This window comes from Salvelinus alpinus, chromosome 12 (assembly GCF_045679555.1).
Source record: "Salvelinus alpinus chromosome 12, SLU_Salpinus.1, whole genome shotgun sequence".
NCBI classification, from domain to species: Eukaryota; Metazoa; Chordata; class Actinopteri; order Salmoniformes; family Salmonidae; genus Salvelinus; species Salvelinus alpinus.
In genome coordinates, this window is record NC_092097.1 from 40,150,982 (window position 1) to 40,175,531 (window position 24,550).

The 24,550-nt window shown below is 41.8% G+C and overlaps 2 protein-coding genes across 4 annotated transcripts; one reads left to right on the forward strand and one right to left on the reverse strand.

The window, feature by feature from the left end:
* Window positions 1–100: 100 nt before the first annotated feature.
* On the reverse strand, window positions 101–13,191 carry LOC139536122 (ADP-ribosylation factor-like protein 8A). Its single transcript, XM_071336317.1, has 7 exons — window positions 13,060–13,191; window positions 4,277–4,357; window positions 4,069–4,142; window positions 3,771–3,864; window positions 2,629–2,696; window positions 2,461–2,531; window positions 101–2,366 (listed from the first exon to the last, which is right to left on the reverse strand). Exons 1-7 carry the CDS (start codon window positions 13,180–13,182, stop codon window positions 2,311–2,313), a joined length of 567 nt encoding a protein of 188 aa, XP_071192418.1. The 5' UTR covers window positions 13,183–13,191; the 3' UTR covers window positions 101–2,310.
* Window positions 13,192–13,951: 760 nt separating this feature from the next.
* Window positions 13,952–24,272, forward strand: LOC139536121 (bombesin receptor-activated protein C6orf89 homolog). Of its 3 annotated transcripts, none has more exons than XM_071336314.1 (8): window positions 13,952–14,089; window positions 14,608–14,895; window positions 15,256–15,421; window positions 15,540–15,688; window positions 15,876–16,024; window positions 19,404–19,539; window positions 19,650–19,773; window positions 21,355–24,272. In XM_071336314.1, exons 2-8 carry the CDS (start codon window positions 14,707–14,709, stop codon window positions 21,435–21,437), a joined length of 996 nt encoding a protein of 331 aa, XP_071192415.1. In that variant the 5' UTR covers window positions 13,952–14,089; window positions 14,608–14,706; the 3' UTR covers window positions 21,438–24,272. The 3 variants fall into 3 exon arrangements, with proteins under 3 accessions (XP_071192415.1, XP_071192417.1, XP_071192416.1); XM_071336315.1 differs by having other exon boundaries at window positions 14,000–14,089; window positions 14,575–14,895; XM_071336316.1 differs by lacking the exon at window positions 15,876–16,024 and having other exon boundaries at window positions 15,256–15,426.
* Window positions 24,273–24,550: the final 278 nt, after the last annotated feature.

A 24,550-nucleotide genomic window follows, 5' to 3' on the forward strand; every position in this document is an offset into this window, starting at 1 on the left:
TGGTCCTTCACTGTCAACCAATAACACATCACTGTATGTTACTGTAGCGGCAGGGTAGCATGGCAGGTGCATTGTGGAACAAATTACACCTTTCACTTCATTTTAGAGACAAGACCGTTTTTTACTTTGAGGGCTTCAAGCCAATTCACTCATTGTACATTATGTCAGGTACAAACATTCAACTTAAAATAACAAATAGCAACCTTAAACTGGCAATAAGTTAATGGAGGGGTGTTGAAATTAATGATGGGACTAGGAGGTTGCATCTCAATATTCTGAAGGGGCTTCATCTACTCATCTCCTTTCCTTCATCTGCACTGATATGAAAAGACAGCATGTGTGAAAGCGATATGGTGGATGGATGCTTTTTTTCCACCAGTCTAGTTCTGTCATGTCTGTGCGGATGAAGGAAAGGAGGAAAGGATTAAAAGAAGAGGAAGCCACGGTAGACTACTGGGAAGCACCCTACAACTGCATGACACTACATTAAAGGCTGAGCTGAAAACTCAAAATCCAACAGGGAGAAACTGTAGAGGAGCCAATGGCTTGATTCATATTTAGAGTGAATTATCAGACAAAACCTGCTGAAAACAACAAAAAACAAGTTGGTTATTGTGTGCTTTACATCATCTCTGTGCTCCATGAGGTATGTTTAGAACATGATTTTAGTATTGAATCTTTTTTCATGGTTTCATGTTCAAAACATAAAAATGAAGTAAACCTAACACTAAAATAGTTAAGAAATATGTCCTTATGAATATTAAACATTATTATATGAGATGGCACATAGCATTCATTAACATTCATGGACATGTGTTTGTTAGTAACATACATGTCAGACAGAAAAGCTTGTGAATGTCAATGCATGCTAATGTCAGGTGACATAGAAATAGCCAATTAGCTGCAGTTGCCATCTTCAAATATTGTTAAATAACATTAGGAATAGCTAGCTAAAGTATCAGAGAAACTCTTTCAAGGTTGCAATTGTTACACTTTACTTGACCCCTCCATCAAACCTCTCCAATTCAATCAGTTGCCATAAGCAAACATGACTGTTTGACAGGGTCATGTAGGCCTCTAAAGGAAGGTTCAAGTAAACGGTTGCAATTATAGTTTAAACTGATATTGATGATAAGAATATGTACAACTCAAATCAGGGTCCAAAACTACCCCAAATAACACGATATCAATTGTATATTACATTGTTTCAATTCCAAACGCAAAACAGACTGACTGTGATATGAGAAAATATGTTCAAATAGAGCAGCATTAAGGTGAATAATATGTTTGGATAAGATGACCATCAAATTGTTTTACTTATTGTCAAGGATATCGAACATGTATAAAACATTATTGAGTTCTGTTGCATCAGTATGGAACAATTCTCTGTGATGTCTTGTAAACTTGTGAGCTGACCTCTGTATTAAACGTATACGTCCTTCCTATTGAAGAGGAATGCATTTCCTTTCAGTTAGGTAACATGCAAAAGAAATTAGAAATAATTGTGTTCAATAAAATATCAAATCATTGGTCAGAGCTTGTCACCTGATCTGGTAAAAAGACAAAATGGCCACCATGTTGCTATGGGAACAGCTGTAAAGATGCAGGTTAGTAGGCAGAGTGAGTGAGTGTGTGAGTAGTTTGCACTTTGAACAACACAGGATGAATTTAAGCAAGAGAAAATAGATTACCTCCTTGACCAGAACCTCATCAAAATCAGATCCACACTGTACAAGTATAGTACATATCTTTTTTTTAAGAAACAAATCTATAACAGTCAATGAAAACAAGAGTTGCTCGGTGGGTGACTGTCAAGAGTCCACTTTGTCCAGTCTGAAGTACATGGTGTAAAAAATGCATATAGGTAGAAAACAAAACAATTTAAACAGTGCAAATCATAGTTTTTCACACACTCTTTACAAGAACGGAATCAGGTAGAGAGAGGAAGAAGGGCTGTTTTTAAAGAGTAAAATATAGGGATCTCAGATGGGTAAGAAGAAAGGAGAGCTGAGGATGAGGACAGCCCCTTCTCCTAGTCTCTATCTATTCCATGTTCACAGATCTGAGAAGATTAGATATGTATACATTTGATTTGTATAAGCATTGTGACGCTGGGTCCATATTCTGACATATTGCTCACACCTATCCAATCCTGTCAGATCTGTTAACACCCAAAGGTGTACGAGATAAAGGAAGGGGCTAGAAATGGAACCAGGGTGAAAAGAGAAGGGAAGAGGAGGCGAGAAGGAGGGGTACGGTTGGTCTTAGGGTAGAGGAAGGGGAGAAGGGGTCGTCCAGTGAGTTGAGCCCTCATGTTGTTGTCTTCCTGGTTCTGGAATGCTGGATCAGCCACTGTAGTGTGATGTCTGCCAGAGGATAGAAAGTCAATTTGTTTCAAATACTCCAAAGAAACAAAAAGTCATTATCAGGTAATTAGGTAGTTTTGAAGTGTTTTCTCACCAATGTTGTCTTTTTCCTTGCAGGAGATAGAGTAACAGCAGATCTCTCTGTCCTGGATGGCTGACAGGTTCCTATGTTAGGCAGAGAGGATAGTGTTAGAGAGAAGAAAACTTCACATACATAGTAGGCTTCATTTACAAAAGGAAATGTCAGAGCTCCCATACTCACATCCTCTCAATCAGTTCCTTCTCATCCAAGGCACCTGGAACATCTCTTTTGTTCCCTAAAACCAGTACCTGAGAGAGTCCAAGGGAAACCACATGAGTGTTGTCTTTGCCAATGCACCTGCCTTTAGGCTTTTCTCCTGCAAACCCATTCCATTTCAACTTTACATTCCACAGGCTTTATAACACACTAACTAGAGCTGATCATTACTGTTGAAGGCCAATATCTGCAAGAGTGGAGAAAAAAAAGGCATTTTGTGAGAATTGTTGTGAGTGGGGGAGTAGCTAGCTAGTCAGACAAACTGTTATTTATCTTCTCCCTCTCATTTAAAAATGGTTGACAGCCACACACCACTGCTTTAAATAAACATGTCTTCACACTGGTCAGCTGTAGCATCTGTAGTTAGGGTGACAGTGTGTTAATGCTACTCCTGCCATCCATTCCCTGTGTTTTAGGCCCCTATCATCATTTCAATGAGAGCAGTGCTGTGTTAAGAGACATAAGGAGGATACCTCCTCTCCCCCAACGTTACTCTGAGGATCATCCTGTATGGAACTCACTGCACTGCCCAGGCCTGCTAATGGTCTCCCCCCCCAGTCAATACACGTCTGGACCCAGACAGACACACACTCCCCTCCCTCTGTCCGTCCCTCCCTCAATCCCTCCCTCAATCCCTCCATCTCTCCTGCAATGCTACATCACTAGCCTTGGAGATGCTAGTAAAACTAGAAGCATCTGCAATGCTCAAGCACCGCCGACTGTTTCACTCTCCCTCCATTCCTCTCTCCCCTGTCTATCTTAAACCTCTCTTTCTCTCCCTCCTTACTCCCCCTCTACTTATATCTCGCTTGCCATCAAACTTTCCCTCCCTTCTCTTTCTGTCTGTCTGTCTCTTCCTCCCTCTCCATCTATCCCTCCCTTTGGTTCGATAAATCAGGCCCACATCACTCAGACACACATTCATTATTCATGTCTGGGCTACAGCGAGAGGGGGGGGGGGTTGTTAGGTACGTGACAGATGCCACTATGAGTCTGCTCAGGGTGAGCTTCTGATGCCCAATACCTTCATAATACCTCCACTCATATCGACCTCTTCCATAACATCAACAATCACAACACACCGATAGCAACATAATTGTACTCACTGGGATCCCCTGTAGCTGGGGTTTGTCTAGGAGGTTGTGTAGTTCGTTCTTCGAGGCCTCAATCTTCTCTGGGTCTGCAGCATCTACCATGTAACTGAGAAAGAGGAGAGAGAGAGCGAGAGAGGCACATGGTGAACAATATGTTTGGAACATCGAATCGCAACAAAATTACAGTATCGGATCACAATACATATAGAATCGTGAGAATCGCAATACATATCGTATCGGCACCCAAGTATCGTGATAATATTGTGTCGTGAGGTCCCTGGCAACTCCCAGCCCTAGTGTGTGTACTTACACAATGACACTGACACCTCGGCAGTATCTTTCCCACATGCTCCGGAATCGAGGCTGACCCCCAATATCCCACAGCTGGAGAATGACAGAACACACACAAACACCACTTCAGTCTCAAAAGGTAGTCATACAAACACAAACGATCAGCAATACTATCAGCATTAGTACCAAGGGTAAGTGCAGCTCATTATCAAGTCTGATGCTCTGACCTTAATGGTGACGTTGCCCTTTGTGATCTTCCTCATGTTGAAGCCCACTGTAGGAATCATGTCCTCACTGAACTGTCCTGACTGGAGGGAGGGAGGGAGAGGGGGGGGTAGATAGACTGTTCAGCAGAGTAACAAACACATTAATCATAACAATGACGCACTAATTATGTGGAAGTCTGACACATGACCACAAGTCACCTGATCCCAACAACCAGCAGCACCTTCACCACACTCACCAGACCACTCATAAGATACATGCTGAGAGGTGTGTAAAGACACGGAAATAGGGTTCCTGTACTGTACACACTCAGGCCTTAATATACCGTGGATATGTACATTTTGTCTCACTCTGAAAGCAAGGTGGTAGCACATTTCATGAAGCAGGATCAATGAGTTATCTAGCTACCTTTGATATATACACTGTAATAGTCCTAACTTTCTAGACTATAATAAAGAGAAGCTAACATTGTCAAATGAGGTAGTAATACCAATAACATATTCAAGAGGTTATTCTTTAAACAGAATAGAGAAAGAGTTGTTTCAGAGTAAGCTGACAAAAACTCACTGAAATAGCCTACAGGTTCCACGCTTAAACAATGTGTCAAATTCCTGGTTGATGTGTCACTGTGTCTGACTAGATCACAGTGTTGTTGGGGCTTTAAAAGGTTGACTTTTGGTGCAGGGTGAAGTTGTCCCTAGACACTGGTCTTGGGTCAGTTTAGCATTTTCCCCAATCCCTACTAATGGTTAAGGTTAGAATTGGGGGAGCGGAAGCTGAACCTAGATCTGTACCTAGGGGAAACTTCTCCCTGGAGCTGTCACGCCCTGACCTTAGAGAGCCTTTTTATGTCTCTATTTGGTTTGGTCAGGGTGTGATTTGGGGTGGGCATTCTATGTTTTGTTTTTCTATGATTTTGTATTTCTATGTTTTGGCCGGGTATGGTTCTCAATCAGGGACAGCTGTCTATCGTTGTTTCTGATTGGGAACCATACTTAGGTATCCCTTTTCCCTCCTTTCTTGGTGGGAAGTTGTCTTTGTTTGTTGGCACTATTGCCTTGAGCGTCACGGCCGTTTTTGTATTGTTTATTGTTTTTGTCGGTGTCATCCTAAATAAAAGGAATATGTATGCTCACCACGCTGCGCTTTGGTCTAGTTCTTTCGACGGCCGTGACAGGAGCTGACATTTCTGACTAGTCATTAATCTGCAGAGAGCTGACACTAGAGGTCAGTCTAGACAGCAGTACTAACAGTAACCTTTTAGGAAAACAATGCATTTAGTTTATCTGATGAGGAAAATATAGAAATGTTCAAATATATGCAGTGGTAATGTCCTTTTAATCTCCAATTCTAAATTAGTTTACAAATATAAACCTTCCTGTAAGACTCCATTTGAGGCACTTGTAGGTTAACTCAAGAAGAAAGCCTTCGTCTTGTACTGTCAAAATCCTGCTACTGTACTGTCTGTGATGAACAACCTTTTCAAGCTGAGAGCATCACGTGCAACCATTTCCTCTGCTTCCTATTAAATTAACAACTCAAAAAACGCCTCCGTTGCTGTTGTCCTTGGGCTAAAATTACAAAACAGGTTATTCCACACCATCACCTGATGCACTTCATTTTCTAAGTCGGTTCTCTTGAGGCAAGGTTAAAGCAGTATACTAAGCACAAGTAGGACACTGCTACCCTATACAGCACAAGGCCATATCTCTACTTGACATCAATATTACACTTTCTCAATATAGGGCCTGCTCCTAGCTCAATTTCCTTCCTCCCGAGCCGATGTGTTGCCCTGATCACGTTGCCCTGATCGTATATATTTATATATTTCTTAATTCCATTATTTTACTTTTAGATGTGTGTATTGTTGTGAATTGTTAGATATTACTGCACTGTTGAAGCTAGGAACACAAGCATTTCACTACATCTGCAATAACATCTGCTAAATATGTCTGTTACCAATAAAATTGGATTTGATTTGGAGGTGTTTCAGACAAGGCTAAAGCACTGGTGGAGCAATGTAACCAGAAACTATATTTCAGCCAGACACACCGACAATTTAATACCAAAGAACTGTAAAGCCAAGAGAACAAGTCTTTCAGACTTTTAAAGGCAGGTAGGGGGTTCATAAGGTAAATCCATTTCAATTCAATCACTTTTTGACAGCATCCCATTAGAATTAAATGTTTCCTCATGGAAGAAGTGGTCAGAAAGTTACTTTTGGGACCTGAATGCCAAAACATTCAGGAGAATGGCTCAAAGTTGTGCCCATTAGCAATACCCCACCATACCATGAGACATCCATGTCTTCATTACTGGAAAATATACATTGAGTTTGATATCATTTAAAAGCTTACAAACAGGGTGGTGAAACTATTTTAGAATGTATTTATTTTTTTGTTAAAAAAATTACATTTGACCTTTAACGTCAATTTGGATATGTTGTAGCTTAGACCGTACTTCATCTGAGGTTTGTGTTGTGCCCACCGTCGGTTGAGACACAACCTGCTCTTTAATACAGGGTTGGTGTCACTTCAGTCATAGAAATATAATTCATAGAATGGACCTATCCCCTCAGACCACTGCAATTTAGCTGGTACACCATTGAAATGTCTAATTTCTAATTACTACCACAAAAGATGGTGGCCAATCCACCCACCGTCGAATGTCAACTTAAATGATCATCTCTATTCTATTATTTATATTTCTATGATTTGAATAGGTTTCCTATGGAGGACTGACAATATAATTTAAAACAGATATTCCCATTCAAGTCAATATTCTCTGATGTGTGTGTAACGGATGTGAAATGGCTAGCTAGTTAGCGGGTACGCGCTAATAGCATTTCAATCGGTTACGTCACTTGCTCTGAGACCTGAAGTAGGGTTTCCCCTTGCTCTGCAAGGGCCGTGGCCTTTGTGGAGCGATGGGTAACGATGCTTCGTGGGCGACCGTTGTTGATGTGTGCAGAGGGTCCCTGGTTCGCGCCCGTGTCGAGGGGACGACGTAAAGTTATACTGTTACATTGATGCTGTTGACCCGGATCACTGGTTGCTGCGGAAAAGGAGGAGGTTGAAAGGGGGGTGAGTGTAACGGATGTGAAATGGCTAGCTAGTTAGCGGGTACGCGCTAATAGCATTTCAATCGGTTACGTCACTTGCTCTGAGACCTGAAGTAGGGTTTCCCCTTGCTCTGCAAGGGCCGTGGCCTTTGTGGAGCGATGGGTAACGATGCTTCGTGGGCGACCGTTGTTGATGTGTGCAGAGGGTCCCTGGTTCGCGCCCGTGTCGGGGCGAGGGGACGACGTAAAGTTATACTGTTACATGTGGACCTCCAACCATCTTTGTGGTACCATTTTAAATGTTTACATTTCTATTTGATTCCCATTTTAGTACATTTATCAGCCAAAAAACATGTCACTCTCCCTGTATTTAATAGCATGTTGTGTCTCAACTGATGGCGGGGACAACACAAAAACCTCAGATGATGTAAAACAGAGTATAAGCTACAAAGTCACTTTCTGAGCACAAGTACAATGAGCAAATATGGAAGGTTTTGTTCAAATCAAAAGGGGTGCTGTCAAAAAGTGATTGAATTTAAATTGATTTAGTCCATATACTTGTGTGCATCGGAAGTGTGTGTAGCCTGTTTGTGTATTTCAAATAATAAATACCCTGATGATCAATTGGGATCAACGGACGCAATGTGATAAGATTTAGATCTGTTGTGTATTTCCTAATGCTAAAATATTGTGCTAAAAGTTCACATGGAATCAAAACTGTGGTTTTGACCTAAATCCCTATTTTGATGTAAACTTCCATAACAGTCCAAATTGAATGGAAAGATTTTTTTTTTAATACAGAAATCACTTATTGTTTTTTACAATTTCTTCAAAAAGGCAAACATTCCTGGATATATAAACTCAAAGTCCTATGTAGAAGGTCAACAGGATTAGCCTACAGCCAACCTATTGATTAGATTATGGAGCAACCTCATTATCTTGGGAGGAAATAAGTGAGGCCTTTGTATCACCTTTAGAACCACTGAACAACATCTGACCTTAATATCCCAGAGTATCCAAGAGCATCCCAGAGTATCCCTCTGATCCTCAGGAGAACACTGTCAAGTAGGGCCATTGTCCTCACAACATGGTATCAACATCATCATGTCTGGATATGATGATATAATAAGGGTCTAGAGTTTCCTGACCATGTGACCTGAGTCTAACTAGGAAACCGTGCCTATAGTTTTCCCTGGTCAGGTCACATGCTCCGGAAAGACTCAGGCACCTAGCTATAATATATTGCATTTATATAGCTGAGATCACTGAGCCCCAGTCTCACATGCTTTACTTTGGGGTATGTCATCTCATCTACCCCATCTGAATTAACCATAAACACATAGCCTATAGCCTAGCCTACAGATCTGTACTTGGATTTCTGAGCATGAGTGGGAGCTTGCTTCAATGCTTTCACAACCTGGAAATAGAAATGTAATGTCTAGAATTGATATGGTCCCCTCTCTATTAAGTGGAACCGAACACCATTTCTACTCTATACATCACATCTCAATCTGAACGTGTCATCCCAAAATGTTTACGCATTTAAAGATACACATTCTCACTAAGTGGTCATACTGCAGTCACCTACTACCTCTGCCTACTGCTCAGTGTATGGCTAAGTTCGCCTCTGGGTGTCATGCCCTGACCATAGTAAACTGTTTATTCTCTGTGTTGGTTGGGGCGTGATAGTGACTTGGGTGGGTCATCTAGGTGAATTTGTATTTCTATGGTGGCCTGATATGGTTCCCAATCAGAGGCAGCTGTTTATCGTTGTCTCTGATTGGGGATTATATTTAGGTAGCCATTTCCTCATTTGTTATTTGTGGGATCTTGTCTACAGTTAGTTGCCCGTGTGCACACCAGTAGCATCACGTTTTATTTGTGCTGTATTGTTTGGTGAGTTTCGGTTTATTAAAATATGTGGAACTCTACGCACGCTGCGCCTTGGTCCAATCATTATTATGACGAACGTGACACTGGGTCTTCAGTTGTGTAATAAAAGCAGACAGTTAAAGGACACTTAACTGCCGCTCAATGGAACTGTTATGAGACGGAAGAGACACCAAAACGCCCAGATGGGAGGATCTGACAAACAAGGACGAGTCTCTAAGTCACCGTCTTCCCAAATCCCTGTCTAGCACTCAGTGGGGAGCAAAGACCAGAGCCAGAGCCAACAGCATTCTCATTCCTCCAACAAGACAGCACAACCCCACTCACTTCCACCTGTGGCAGCTAAACAGATACACCATAAGGATCAGTAACTTGGGTATTGGACAGTCTGTGAAACCAGACGGATATGGCACCCAGACATGTGAAACCAGACAGATATGGCCCCCAGACAGTGAGTTTGAAAGCCATGAACTAAACAGTGGACCTGGGGGTGGTGATGGGGCCGGGTAATGGGATGAGGCTGGGGATGGTGATGGGGCCGGGTAATGGGATGAGGCTGGGGATGGTGATGGGGCCGGGTAATGGGATGAGGCTGGGGATGGTGATGGGGCTGGGTAATGGGATGAGGCTGGGGATGGTGATTGGGCCGGGTAATGGGATGAGGCTGGGGATGGGCTGGACCTGGGGCTGTGGATGGCGCAGGGACTGGGTAATGGATGAGGATGGGGATGGGGATTGGGCTCAGGTGGGGCTGGAACAAGTGCAGGGTCTGGGGTTGGGCTGGGAGCAAGGGCAGAGTCTGAGGCAGGGTCTGGGGATGTGGCTGGGGGATTGGGCTCAGCTGGAGCAGGTAGATGCAAGAATGGCACCGGAGGAGATGGCTGCCGTTTTACGGGCTGCTAAGGCAATTTCGCTATTGTGTGTGTTTTTTCTTGTTATTTGTAACTTATTTTGTACATAATGTTTCTGCCACCATCTCTTATGACCGGAAAGAGCTTCTGAATATCAGGACAGCGACTACTCACCTCGTAGTGGACAAAGATTTTTTCTTTAACGAGTCAGATGAGAAGGATTTACTTGAGACACCCGACAAGGCCCAAATCCCTCTCATTCGAAAGAGATATCGGGACGTAGGTCAGGGTGCCTTGTAAGGATCCAACAGCGAGTGGTAATCTGCCTCTACCATCAGTCCTATTAGCCAACGTACAATCATTGAATAACAAAATAGACGAGCTACGATCACAAATATCCTACCAACGGGACATTAAGAACTGTAATATCTTATGTTTCACCGAGTCGTGGCTAAACGACGACATGCATAACATACAGCTGGCAGGGATTACGCTGCATCGGAAAGATAGAACAGCTGCCTCCGGTAAGACAAGGGGTGGCGGTCTGTGTACATTTGTAAACAACAGCTGGTGCATAAAATCTTATATTAAGGAAGTCTCAAGGATTTTCTCACCTGAGGTAGAGTATCTCATGATAAGCTGTAGACCACACTATTTACCAAGAGTTTATCTATATTTTTCATAGCTGTCTATTTACAACCACAAACTGATGCTGGCACTAAGAGTGCACTCAATGAGCTGTATTCCGCCATAAGCAAACAGGAAAACGTTCATCCAGAGGCGCCGCTCCTAGTGGCTCCTAGTGCAGAGCAAGGGGCAACATTACTTCTAGGTTTCAGAGCAAGTGACGTAACTGATTGAAATGCTGGTAGCGCGTACCCGCTAACTAGCTAGCCATTTCACATCCGTTACACTCACCCCCCTTTCAACCTCCTCCTTTTCCGCAGCAACCAGTGATCCGGGTCAACAGCATCAATGTAACAGTACAACTTCAGTACGTCCCCTCGCCCCGACACGGGCGCGAACCAGGGACCCTCTGCACACATCAACAACAGTCACCCACGAAGCGTCGTTACCCATCACTCCACAAAAGCCGCGGCCCTTGCAGAGCAAGGGGAAACCCTACTTCAGGTCTCAGAGCAAGTGACGTAACCGATTGAAATGCTATTAGCGCATACCCGCTAACTAGCTAGCCATTTCACATCCGTTACACAAACACACCAAGACAGTCGTGAAGAGGGCATGACAAAGCCTATTCCCCCTCAGGAGACTGAAAAGATTTGACATGGGTCCTCAGATCCTCAAAGGGTTCTACAGCTGCACTAATGAGAGCATCCTGACTGGTTGCATCAGTGCCTGGTATGGAAACTGCTCAGCCTCCGACCGCAAGGCACTACATAGGGCAGGGCGTACGGTCTAGTACATCACTGGGGCCAAACTTCCTGCCACCCAGGACCTCTATACCAGGCGGTGTCAGAGGAAGGCCCTAAAAATGTTCAAGACTCCAGCCACCCTAGTCATAGACTGTTCTCTCTGCTACCGTACGGCAAACGATACCGGAGCGCCAAGTCTAGGTCCAAAAGGCTTCATAACAGCTTCTACCCCCAAGCCATAAGCCTCCTGAACAGCTGATCAAATGGCTACCCAGACTATTTGCATTGTCCCCTCACCCCCTCTTTTACACTGCTGCTACTCTGTTTATTATCTATGCATAGTCACTTTAACTCTACCTACATGTACATATTACCTCAATTACCTTGACTAACCTGTGCCCCCGCACATTGACTCTGTGCAGGTACCCCCTGTATATAGGCTCTCTACTGTTATTTTACTGCTGCTCTTTAATAATTTGTTATTTTTTACTTTACACTTATTTTTCTTAAAACTGCATTGTTGGTTAAGGGCTTGTAAGTAAGCATTTCACTGTAAGGTCTACACCGGTTGTATTCGGTGCATGTGACAAATGTCCAGGTTGAATTAATGTGCTCTGACTGTAAGGTGTGAATTTATACACAGATGACCTTCTTCTGCACAGCCTGGTTTTATGCGTGTTCTTAGAGGGAATACTTATCAGCACCGGTAGAAGGGTGAACACACATCTACAGTATTAACACAAATTCTAACAATAAAGATAGGGTAATAATTTCCTCTTCATTCAACATACCATTCATAAACCTGTAGAATTGACAAACCATTATACATCCATCAACCTACTACCACACTTTATGATATCACTGCAGATGATATCACTACAAATCCTCATCAGGCCAACAAGAGTCAAATGAGACCCACACTGACTGTCTGGTGAGAGGGTTGATACAGTGTTGCAATGGAGCAGGTGGGAGGGCTGTTGTTGTCACAAAGTAGTAACAAATGAGGAGCTCTGAGTGACACAATGAATACAGTCAAAGAGGAAGCATGTATTTGAGGCTAATGTATGTAGCAGCCCAACTGTCATCTAGCCTACTGGTGGTGTCAGAGATAAAATATTGTGCGGCCAAGTGTAGCCTGCAGTGTGGAACACTAGGTTATGTGTAACTCTGGTGTACAATGATGTACAACAGTGCCCCATTTCAAGGGTGTAATGCTTGTATTTCACGACAGCATAAACTAGGACGTCACTTGTGATGTCGTCATCACTACTAGCGAGCACATCATACGATGAAATAGCCAGCCAGTCTCCATCCCTCAATAAATCAAATAGGCTATCAATTAATATAGCCTACCATCCGTCCTATTCGCAATTAAATATGGACATTATTCACTCCACACACATATAGCCTATTTGTTTCTGCCTAGGACGAAAATGTCCTGATTACAAATAATACTGCGACACTGTAGCAATTAAAGGGAGGAGCGGCGTTTCAATCACGGGACCGCTACTTTGTGCCACGGTCTATTCCCGTCGTAAATCGGTGTACACTAATGACTGTAGTTATATGAAGGCGCATACAGACACAGAGCGAGTAAACAGCGAAATTACCGCTATCACGTTCACGAAGGTGGTCTTTCCCGAATACTGCAGACCGACCAGTGTCAATTCCATCTCTTCCTTCCAAAATAGCTGTTTGAACCAGTCCAACAGCTTGTTAAACAGGGCTATCATCTTGAGAGAGCGGCTAGGAGCTGGAACCAAAATATCAGCTGACTGGCTGTCTTCACCGCGGCGGCGCTCACAAGGTCTTTAATTTTCGGTCTTTAAAAATCGCAATATAAACGGCGGTGTTATGATTTTACGCTTTTAATGAATGACAATCGCTTTGAAGCCTCGTATTTTCTTGAGGTCCGTATTGCTTCGCTTCACTTCTTTCCTTCCTCATTGGGTGGGGTTTTAGATCCACTCACAGCTGATCCGCGAAACAATGCGCTGAGGGGCGCTTTGGTGAAAGGAGGTTCAACGGGTCCAGCTTAGTTGCGATCCACTCACGAAAATGCGCCCTCTGCCGATTGATAAGATGGCTGCATATTACAAAAAAATATGACATTTTGTGACAAAGCAGATTCATCAACACATTTCTCATATACATGTAAAATAAAAAATATATACTGTCAATACAAAAATAACACGTGTATTAATATATACTAATTCATTCATATTTTACAAATAGTTTTTTTTTAAAACATCAATCTTGAGTTTTACTACACGAATCTGCTGTTGACAGTCTCAACGTGAATCTGTCCAACTGGGAAGTCAAGTGACATCGGTAAATTCTGGATTCCACAGCCACAAAGTAAAAATTGTCTATAGGCCTATCATAAAAATGTATGAAAACAAACATTTAGGTTAGGGTTAGGCATAAGATTAGCAGTGTGGTTAAAGTTAGGTTTAACATCTGATTTTAAGAAGATAAATTGTAGAAATTGGCGGAGGTGGTTTATGACTTTAAGGCTGTGGTAACTAGTGACGACCGCAAATTCTCAAACAGCAAGCAAGTGGGAAAGGTTGCTTGGTCGACACGAAGCTAAATATGAACGAGACAATAGATCTGTAAAAAAAAAAAAAAAAAAAGCCGGTGAGTTCAAGATCACTGTTTGAAATATGACGTTTCCTTGATTTTATGAAATCTAGCTAGCTATACCTGTTAAAAGTAGCAAAGCTAAGTTAGGGTCCTAGCCAATTAGCTAGCTAACGTTAGCATTGTTTATTTGTTTACCCCACTGCTGTCGCTGGCACACTCACTGTATGATAAAGGTAAAACGACAACGTTAGAATAACATAAATATCTACAAGGGTTAGATTGACATCGAGTTGAACTTAGTAACGTTAGATGCGTTCTGTACATTGTGGATTTCTAAGGAAAGATTGATCTGCCTGTTTAGCTTCTGTCCAACGTTTTATTAACCTCAATTGTTTGTTGATATTGTTCACACATGCAAATTACTACTTATTGCATACAGTTAACATGGGCCTCTGAATGCATTTTTGACCACAGTCCAATGCCAAGTTCAGCCATATAATCAGGATTGTTTGTGTATCTTCTGTCTGGGGCTTTGGAAGTGCTGTCTTACCAACCTCTTCAACTTCAAACAGGGAAGACAATATGAGTGATGCAGCTGCAACCCGAAGGCTAGAGGCACTGTCCTCCTAAATTAACTGTTGACTGAAATCAGTTGGACCACATTGTTTGCCATGGGCACCACACTGAGTGAGCCTTGCATCTACGACAAGCTGTCTGAGAGCATCGATATTCTCCGCCAGTCGGGGTATCGCTATGGCATGTCAGAGAGGGAGATCGAGAAGTTTATCAAACAAGTCTTGGAGACCAACGAGCCTCGAAGAGACCCACCACAATTCCCCATCCTTCGAGCCACCATCAAGGTAAGATACACACACACACTCATGTAAGCTCATACACAGGCACTGTCTAAAAGGCACTTGCCCATCGGGAAAGTCAGGAGTATTTTTGGGTTGCCCAAAGATTATGATCGCTTGCAGAAAAATCTTAAGTGGCTATTTGCACCTACAGGGGAGGAACCAGAAAGAACAGACTACTATAATTCTTTGCATTTTGTTTGTGATCAGTAAAACACAAGAACCTACCCAATGGGGAAACCACAGAGCAGGCTCATCTTACATGATTGCTCAGGTCACTTGCCCTGAGCAATAAGGCAACCCTTAATGTCAATCCCTGCATTGATGAACCATCCTCTCACTAGTTCCTCTTTTTCCATACTGTAGTTTGTGGTAGCAGTAGCCTTTCTGGTGGTGGTGGTGCTGGCCTTCACCTACCCCCAGACTCGGCCCCAGCTAGGTGTGACGTACACGGGGGGACATAACTGGTCCTCCCCCCTCAGCCACATCAGACTGCTGGCTCTGCCCATTGCCAAGAAATACAACCTGCAAGGTACAGTAAGTCTAAAACACTATTTTAGACACTATCCATAGTTGTTCACTATAGACAATGGGTCTTTGTTCCTAGCCAGTGTGTGTAACAGCAGCTTCTCTCCTTCTCTCTCCTGTAGGTTTCCATGAGTGGTGGAGTGCAGGGGCTCTGCGACAGGGCCTGGTCAACTGTTCTGGCTGTGCTGAGGTGTCCTCTGTGCTGGAGGTCCCTGAGACCCTCAGAGAGTCTGCAGCCATGCGCAGAGGTCCACAGCCTGTGCTGCTCAAGGTACGACCACCACTAACAATAAAGAAAGACTGAAAAACAACAATTTCCCTGAAAGTGAGGGTCAAGTCTGCTCATTGTTTACAGATCCACCACAGAATGATCTTTATTGAGCTAGTTCATTTAGCTAACATCAGCAGTTAGTCTTGTCTGCAGCTGTGCCTGACATATGTCCTCTGTCTTTATGTAGGGTGGGGAGTCTCTGTGTCTGCAGAGGCAGCAGTTAGAGGAGCTCTACTCAGCCCACTCCAGCTCCATGAGTATACTACTGGAGGAAGACAACCTACTGTCACATGATGAGGGTTTTCCACAGGGCCCTGCCAACTTTACCCTGCTCTGGTACATTTACATTACATTTGACATTTTAGACATTTAGCAGGGTGGGAAATTAACACCCACCAAATGCGGGTAGACTTTGGCATTGGCGGGTAAAAACATCACCAGCCACGTTGGCAGCTGGTCACACACAGCATTTGGGAACATTTTTATTTTTTATTTAAAAAAATATATATATATTAAATCGAAGCCCAAATGTAGAAGTTGGTCAAATTGACCTGAAAGGCTACTAAAGTGTGGCTTTGTCCTCGTGTTTCTTGGCTAGTTGTTCAATATTAGTTTGAGTTTGCTGCAACTGTTTGACACAGAGAATCTCATCCCTGACAGACACTAAGTGCTGTTACCACAGTAATGGCCTGCCTCTTAAAGGGGCAGCTGAACATTTTTGTCACCTAATCAGTCAAATATTTGGGGGTATATTGTGCTTGATTGAGCATGGAACAATGCAAAAAAAAATCATAAATGTTTAGTCATGTCTTATCATTAAGACACTCACATAATTTAATTTTGCTCCTGAATTTATTTGTGTGCTCATAAATTAACATATGTACCCTGAACTAATAATAATCATTAACAAGTCATATCAATCAGAATTTTGTGGCAGGGAAGGCACTTTGTTGATTCTTGATGTTCAGTTGTAGAACTGTTAACTTCTCTGCGCTACGGATCCCTTTTACGGGATCATTTTCCTAAACAACCGCTGAATTGCAGGGCGCAAAATATTACTAAAAATATTTATAATCATGCAATCACAAGTGAAATATACCAAAACACAGCTTAGCTTGTTGTTAATCCACCTATCATGTCAGATTTTGAAAATATGCTTTGCAGCGAAAGCAATCCAAGCTTTTGTGAGTCTATCAATCAATGCTACAACAGCTAGCCCCAAATTAGCATGGTCACGAAAGTCAGAAAAGCAATAAAATTAATCGCTTACCTTTGATAATCTTCGGATGTTTGCACTCACGAGACTCCCAGTTACACAATAAATGTTATTTTTGTTCGATAAATATTACTTTTATAACAAAAAAACGCCATTTGGGTTGCGCATTATGTTCAGAAAACCAAAGCCTCGTTCAACGAAAATTCCAAAAAGTATCCGTAATGTTCGTAGAAACATGTCATGTTTTTTATAATCAATCCTCAGGTTGTTTTTAACAAACATAATCGATAATATTTCAACCGGACCGTAACCTATTCAATGAAAGAAAGAAAATGGAGAGCTACCCCTCTCGCGCGTAGGAACTAATCAGAGGACACCTGACTACTTTTGAAAAATCTCGCTCATTTTTCAAAATAAAGCCTGAAACTATGTCTAAAGCCTGGTCACAGCCTGAGGAAGCCATTGGAAAAGGAATCTGGTTGATACCCCTTTAAATGGAACAAAGACGGGCCAGGAAACAGATTTTTTTTTTTTAAGTTAGATTTCCTCAGGTTTTCACCTGCAGAATCAGTTTTGTTATACTCACAGACAATATTTTGACAGTTTTGGAAACTTTGGAGTGTTTTCTATCCTAATCTGTAAATTATATGCATATTCTACGATCTAGACCTGAGAAATAGTCTGTTTACCATGGGAACGTTATTTTTTATTTTTTATATATATATATAATAATAATAATCTGACCCCTAACATTAAGCGGTTTCACTTTTTACTATTGTATCTAAATTATTTATTTGACATACATTGGTTAAAAGACAGATCACAAAAATGAAATTGAATTCAGCAATATACCACATTACAAAGCATACTCGTCCGTCATTTGTGATTTTTGGTGTGATTATGATGAAAAAACACTTAGATAGATAAACACAGAGACACACAACTACACACATGCAGTGCATTTGGAAAGTATTCAGATCCTTTTCCACATTTTGTTACATTAGACTTATTCTAAAATGGAATAAATAATTTTTTCCCTCAGCAATCTACACACAATACCCCATAATGACAAAGTGAAAATAATGTTTGCAAATGTATTGGATATAAAAAGAAACATACCTTATTTCCAGGATGATTCGGACCCTTTGCTATGAGATTTGAAATTGAGCTCAGGTGCATCCTGTTTCCATTGACCATTCTTGAGATGTTTCCACAACTTGATTGGAGTCCACCTGTGGTAAATTCAATTGATTGGACATGATTTGGAAAGGCACACACCTGTTTATATAAGGTCCCACAGTTGACAGTGCATGTCAGAGCAAAAACCAAGCCATGAGTTTGAAGGAATTGGCCGTAGAGCTCTGAAACAGGATCTGGGGAAGAGTACCAAAAAATGTCTGCAGCATTGAAGGTTCCCAAGAACACAGTGGCCTCCATCATTCTTAAATGGAAGAAGTTTGGAACCACCAAGACTCTTCCTAGAGCTGGCCCGCCCGTCCAAACGGAGCAATCGGGGGAGAAGGGCCTTGGTCAGTTCCTCTGTGAAGATGGGAGAACCTTCCAGAAACCCAACCATCTCTGCAGCACTCCGCCAATCAGTCTTTTATGGTAGAGTGTCCAGATGGAAGCCACTCTTCAGTAAAAGGCACATGACAGCGCCCTTGGAGTTTGCCAGAGGCACCTAAAGGACTCTGACCATGAAAAACAATATTCTCTGGTCTGATGAAACCAAGATTAAATTCTTTGGCCTGAATGTCATGTCTGGAGGAACCCAGGCACCATCCCTACGGTGAAGCATGGGGGTGGGGATGTTTTTCAGCGGCAGGGACTGAAAGACTAGTCAGGATCGAAGGAAAGATGAACGGCGCAAAGTACAGAGATCCTTGATGAAAACCTGCTCCAGAGCGCTCCGGACCTCCTACTGGGGCAACAGTTCACCTTCCAACAGGACAGCGACCCTAAACACACAGCCAATACAATGCAGGAGTGGCTTCGGGCAAGTCTCTGAATGTCCTTGAGTGGCCCAGCCAGAGCCCGGACTTGAACCCGATCGAACATCTCTGAAGAGACCTGACAATAGCTGTGCAGCAACCTGACAGAGCTTGAGAGGATATGCAGAGAAGACTGGGAGAAACTCCCCAAATACAGTTGTGGTGTTATACCCAAGAAGACTCGAGGCTGTAATCGCTGCTAAAAGTGCTTCAATAAAGTACCTACTAAAGGGTCAGACTACTTTATGTGATATTTCAAAAAACATACATTAGCAAAAATTTCAAAAAACCTGTTGGCCTTTTTTTTTTTACAAGGCTGTAACGTAACAAAATGTGGGGGAAAATCAAGGGGTCTGAATACTATTTCTGACTGCACTGTAATGAGCATGACTTGGTCATTTTAAAAACAGGTCTCCAAGGAAAGAAAACAAGGACGCATTTCTGTTATACTCATCTGACTAAATCACCTCTCTTCTCTCTCGCCTCTCCTCCGCCCTCCACTCCCTAGGAGGTTTACATCTGGTGCCAGAGAGAAGGTGTTGAGGTGGCTGTTCCCCAAAGCTGAGCTATGTCCTCTGCTGGACAGCGCTGGAACAACACTGCAGCGTTGCCTGGTCACGCATAGTGCCAACTCTCAGAGCAGAGTGAGTCTGGCCTCGAACACAGCCCAAATATACAAACATGCATGTTTGTTGTTATGGTGTTTGGTGTGATTCAGCAGCATATTGGTACAGTGGTATTGTGTGTGTTTTAGGGGGTGCGAGTGCTGGGCTGGCTGGTGGTAGGAGAAGGGCTACCCACGGTTCGAGTGGTCCCTGTCCACCGCTGTCAAAAACACTGTAGCTCCTTCAACCTCTGGCTGGGACCGGGAGATATGGGTGAGAACACAAACATACTTACATGTATACTGTTGTCATTTTTAGTTCATTATTTGAATATGGTGTGTTTGTGCTAGAGGTTGACCGATTTTGATTAGGGCCGATTTCAAGTTTTCATAAAAATCTGCATTTTTGGACACCGATTATGGCCGATTACATTGCACTCCACGAGGAGACTGCGTGGCAGGCTGACTACCTGTTATGCGAGTGAGGCAAGGAGCCACGGTAAGGTGCTAGCTAGCATTAAACTTATCTTATAAAAAACAATCAATCTTTACATTCACTAGTTAACTACACATGGTTGATGATAATACTAGTTTATCTAGCTTGTCCTGCATTGCATATAATCGATGCGGTGCCTGTTAATTTATCATTGAATCACAGCCTACTTCGCCAAACGGGTGATTTAAGAAAAGCACATTTGCACACAAAAAAGCACAATCGTTGCACGAATGTACTTAACCATAAACATCAATGCCTTTCTTAAAATCAATACACAAGTATATTTTTTTAAACCTGCATATTTAGTTAAAAGATTCATGTTAGCAGGCAATATTATCTAAGGAAATTGTCACTTCTCTTGCGTTCATTGCACGCAGAGTCAGGGTACATGCAACAGTTTGGGCCGTCTGGCTCGTTGCGAACTAATTTGCCAGAATTGTACATAATTATGACTTAACATTGAAGGTTGTGCAATGTAACAGCAATATTTAGGCTTATGGATGCTACCGTTAGATAAAATACGGAACTGTTCCGTATTTCACTGAAAGAATAAACATTTTGTTTTTTCGAAATGATAGTGTCCGGTTTTGACCATATTAAAGACCTAAGGCTCATATTTCTGTGTGTTATTATAATTAAGTCTGATTTGATAGAGCAGTCTGACTGAGCAATGGTAGGCAGCAGTAGGCTCGTAAGCATTCATTCAAACACTTTCCTGCGTTTGCCAGCAGCTCTTCGCAATGCTTCAAGCATTGCGCTGTTTATGACTTGAAAGCCTATCAACTCCCGAGATTAGGCTGGCAATACTAAAGTACCTATTAGAACATCCAATAGTCAAAGGTATATGAAATACAAATGGTATAGAGAGTCCTATAATAACTACAACCTAAAACTTCTAACCTGGGAATATTGAAGACTCATGTTAAAAGGAACCACCAGCGTTCATGTGTTCTGAGCAAGGAACTTAAACGTTAGCTTTTTACATGGCACATATTGCACTTTTACTTTAATCTCCAACACTTTGTTTTGCATTATTTAAACCAAATTGAACATGTTTCATTATTTATTTGAGACTAAATTGATTTTATTGATGTATTATATTAAGTTAAAATAAGTGTTGATTTGGTCATTCAGTATTGTTGTAATTGTCATTGTTACATTTATTTATTTAAAACGGACGATTAATTGGTATCGGCTTTTTTTGGTCCTCCAATCGGTATCGGCGTTGAAAAATCATAATCGGTCAACCTCTAGTTTGTGCTAGGCTGTAACAAAATCCTGATTTTTAGACCTATACAAGTTTGCATTTAGTTTGACCTCATTGTGACCTTTGCTTTGACCCTGCTTTGATCCTGCCAGTGTATGCTGACCCGCGCTACTGGCAGATGGAGCTGTTCCCCAGCCGAGACCAGAACATTGTTTGTGACGGTTCCACTTTCTGAGGGAGGAGAGGAAAAACTGAACGAGACAGAATGGGAGGAAGAGAGTAAAGGGATGGAGGGTTTGGACTTGCCATCCAGAACTCTTAAACCCTCACTCCAGTCCAGACTTCTTACAGGCTGAGAAAATCACTTCCTGTGATTGGACCTTTTAACTGTCCCTTGTAGGCTAGTCCCACCCTCCTCTCTAGGTCTGGAAAATAATACTTTCCACAGGCACAAAAGAGACTGAAGAGGTTCCCCTAATACTACACGCATCCCTAGCCCCTACCGTTCTCTTGCCTAATACCAAACCAATCCCTAAACCTCACCCCTCTCTGGCCTAATACCAAACTCATCTCTAGCCCCTACCTGTGCCTCTTCATTGATATCCCTTCACAGATCTGTGGCAACTGGATGGTTATAAGCAGGGAGGGACCACACTCAAACTGGGAGATGTGTGTTGGTGAGGAAGAGGCTGGAACATTCTCCCATTCAGCCCAAAGAAGAGAAATGGAGAGAGTGACTGATCTAATTTTTGGAACATCAGAGGCCTTTGCTCCTATGCTGTGTTCAGTTGGAATGTTCAAGATTATTTTGGTTATGTATTTTAGTTGCGATCAAATCACATCCACAATGGGACAGTTTTGGAGTGCTGCCCTCCCTCATCTACTCACTTATAAACTGGCCTGTGTTCATCATCTAAATTCAACATGTCGCTGCTAGTGTAACAATGACAGTTGGTTAGGAGGATGTGTAAAATTGATTTATACATTTAAGGTGAATTGCTTTTGATAACTGAAAGTGCAGAAATTGTATTTAATATATAGTTGATGGTAAGTGCTTGTGCCATAATTTTAAATGCTGTTTGTTAATGTTCTTTTCACTGATTGTTTTTGTTTTGTCTATGCTTTTTTTTGTTTTTTTTTCTGTCCCCATGTAAGCACTTTAACTATCCGGAACTTGTTGTCAGTGTTTGATGTTGTCACACTGTTGCCGTTCTGAGATTTGATCCTGTTCTATTGCTGAACATAATATTTATACAGTTTTAATCTCTCAGAATTCACAATTTTACACAACGTCAAGTTATGGCCATATTGTTAAGTTATACATTGTCACCGTTAAGTAAATCTGTTTTTAGACTTCCTTGTCACTTTGGTTTTCTGAATGCATCAATAACAATGTGATTATGTACTGGTTACTGCTAAAATAAAGGAAACTCTTGAGTAAATGACGGATACAAAGTATATTGAAAGCAGGTGTGGTTCCTGAGTTAATTAACATCCCATCATGCTTAGCGTCATGTATAAAAATGCCCAGTTGCCCATTTTATTTATCTACCATGGCTAGAAGAGATGTCAGTGACTTTGAAAGAAGGGTCTCGAAGGAGTATAGGGGGTTTAAGTGGTGTGTCACCAGATCTCAACTCAATTGAACACATGGGAGATTCTGGAGCAGCACCTGAGACCGTGTTTTCCTCCAACAAAACACCAAATTATGGAATTTCTCGTGGCAGAATGGTGCCTCCAATAGAGGTCCAGACACTTGTTGAAGGCTCATTGAAGCTGTTCTGGTGGCTCAACACCATATTAAGACACTATGTTGGTGTTTCCTTTATTTGAGTAGGTACCTGTGTATTTACAAGGGAATTTTGTTATCAGAGCTGCTTTTATCATTATTTTGTCATGTTCAAGTGATGTCCATGTATTGAAGCCTAAACTATTAACAGTGGTTATTACGGTTAGACTCTTCATGACTGGGGATGTATTGGCATGTACTACTGCCATATTGTATATACATACTGTGAATGGAACTGTTCTTTGGTAGTACACATCCAATTCCCTTTGTATGAACTCTGAGGATAGTGCCAAAAATGTCCTTATTTGAGTCAGTTCTCTGGGTGGATAACCCAGTTGGGTGGTGTTTGATCTCTTTACTCGGAAGCCCAGTTGGGTGGGTGAGATCTTTGTCATTGTCTTTGCTGCTCAAAGTATATTTGTGGTTCAAGGCCCTCAGCTTTCACCAACCACTATCATCTCCTTCCTGATCCTGAAACATTTGCCTTGAGTTCAAGCTTGCCTTTTTCTTATCACGCCTTGTTTTTTTTCTGTTAGCAAGGTTAAGACTAATGTTGTCCTTCAAGCAGGCTGCAGTGGATTCTTTGTGATGAAAACAGGGTAATGTATGTCACTGGCTTTAAAGCTGCAATATTTAACTTTCTGGGCCACCTGACCAAATTCACATAGAAATGTGAGTTATAGATCTGTCATTCTCATTGAAAGCAAGTCTAAGAATTGGTAGTAGAGCTGTTATGTGCACTATTTCTATTCTTCCCATTCTTACATTTTGTTTTTGTGCCTTTTACTTTCAGTTTGTACACCAGCTGAAAATACTATTTTTGGTTATGGAAGATATATTTCACAGCAGTTTAGATGTTACAGTGATTCTCTACAGTACACTATACTTGCTTGTTTTGTCACAAACTATTATAATTTTAGCAATCAGGAAATAGCGGAGCGATTTCTGCATAGTGCACCTTTACATGTGATTGCTTTGGTGAAAGCAGACAATTCAACTTGTTTAAATTGGCTTTGAATAATAGCTTTGTATGATCAAATTGCAATGTGAGTCAAGAATTAGACACTTGCTTTGGTTGTGTGTGTCTAATAGGTGTCATGGAAATCCACACTGATTTGACCATTGTATTTTCAGATATCCCTTGAAAAAATGAGACCTTATAAAATGTGCAATTTCTGTGTTGGATCTTAATCAGAGAGCATTATATCAAATAGTTTGATTTCATGCACTCTTGTCAGATGCTAAATGTTTATATAATGTGTATAAAGGTTTTCTGCTCTACTCTGTGCTGTGTTGCTTGTCAGTTATACATGCAGAGATTGACAAAAATAAGTACTTTCAGGGCTTTTCCCTATGTGGCTACTGCTACATATTTTCAAGAAGTAAATGTTCACCTTTTAAATATCTAAACAGCCTGCTTCAGAAATTGCTGATCATAAAAAGTATCTATAACCAGTCCTACGCACCCCGGTAACAACACCTAGCCTTTGAGGTCAGTACAACAAAACTGACCCTAGATCAATCTGGTGACTGGTGGTGTAATGATCCAACTCGTTGTC

What these genes read in the sequence shown, in the direction of transcription:
- LOC139536121 (XM_071336314.1), top strand. Translation starts at nt 14,707, where the DNA reads ATGGGCACCACACTGAGTGAGCCTTGCATCTACGACAAGCTGTCTGAG. An exon ending in CACAGCCTGTGCTGCTCAAG is followed by an intron (nt 15,689 to 15,875) that starts GTACGACCACCA and finishes GTCTTTATGTAG; the next exon opens with GGTGGGGAGTCTCTGTGTCT. An exon ending in GCTGGGACCGGGAGATATGG is followed by an intron (nt 19,774 to 21,354) that starts GTGAGAACACAA and finishes TGATCCTGCCAG; the next exon opens with TGTATGCTGACCCGCGCTAC.
- LOC139536122 (XM_071336317.1), bottom strand. Translation starts at nt 13,182, where the DNA reads ATGATAGCCCTGTTTAACAAGCTGTTGGACTGGTTCAAACAGCTATTT. An exon ending in CCCAGCTACAGGGGATCCCA is followed by an intron (nt 2,697 to 3,770) that starts GTGAGTACAATT and finishes GGACTCTCTCAG; the next exon opens with GTACTGGTTTTAGGGAACAA. An exon ending in AAGGAACTGATTGAGAGGAT is followed by an intron (nt 2,532 to 2,628) that starts GTGAGTATGGGA and finishes TGCCTAACATAG; the next exon opens with GAACCTGTCAGCCATCCAGG.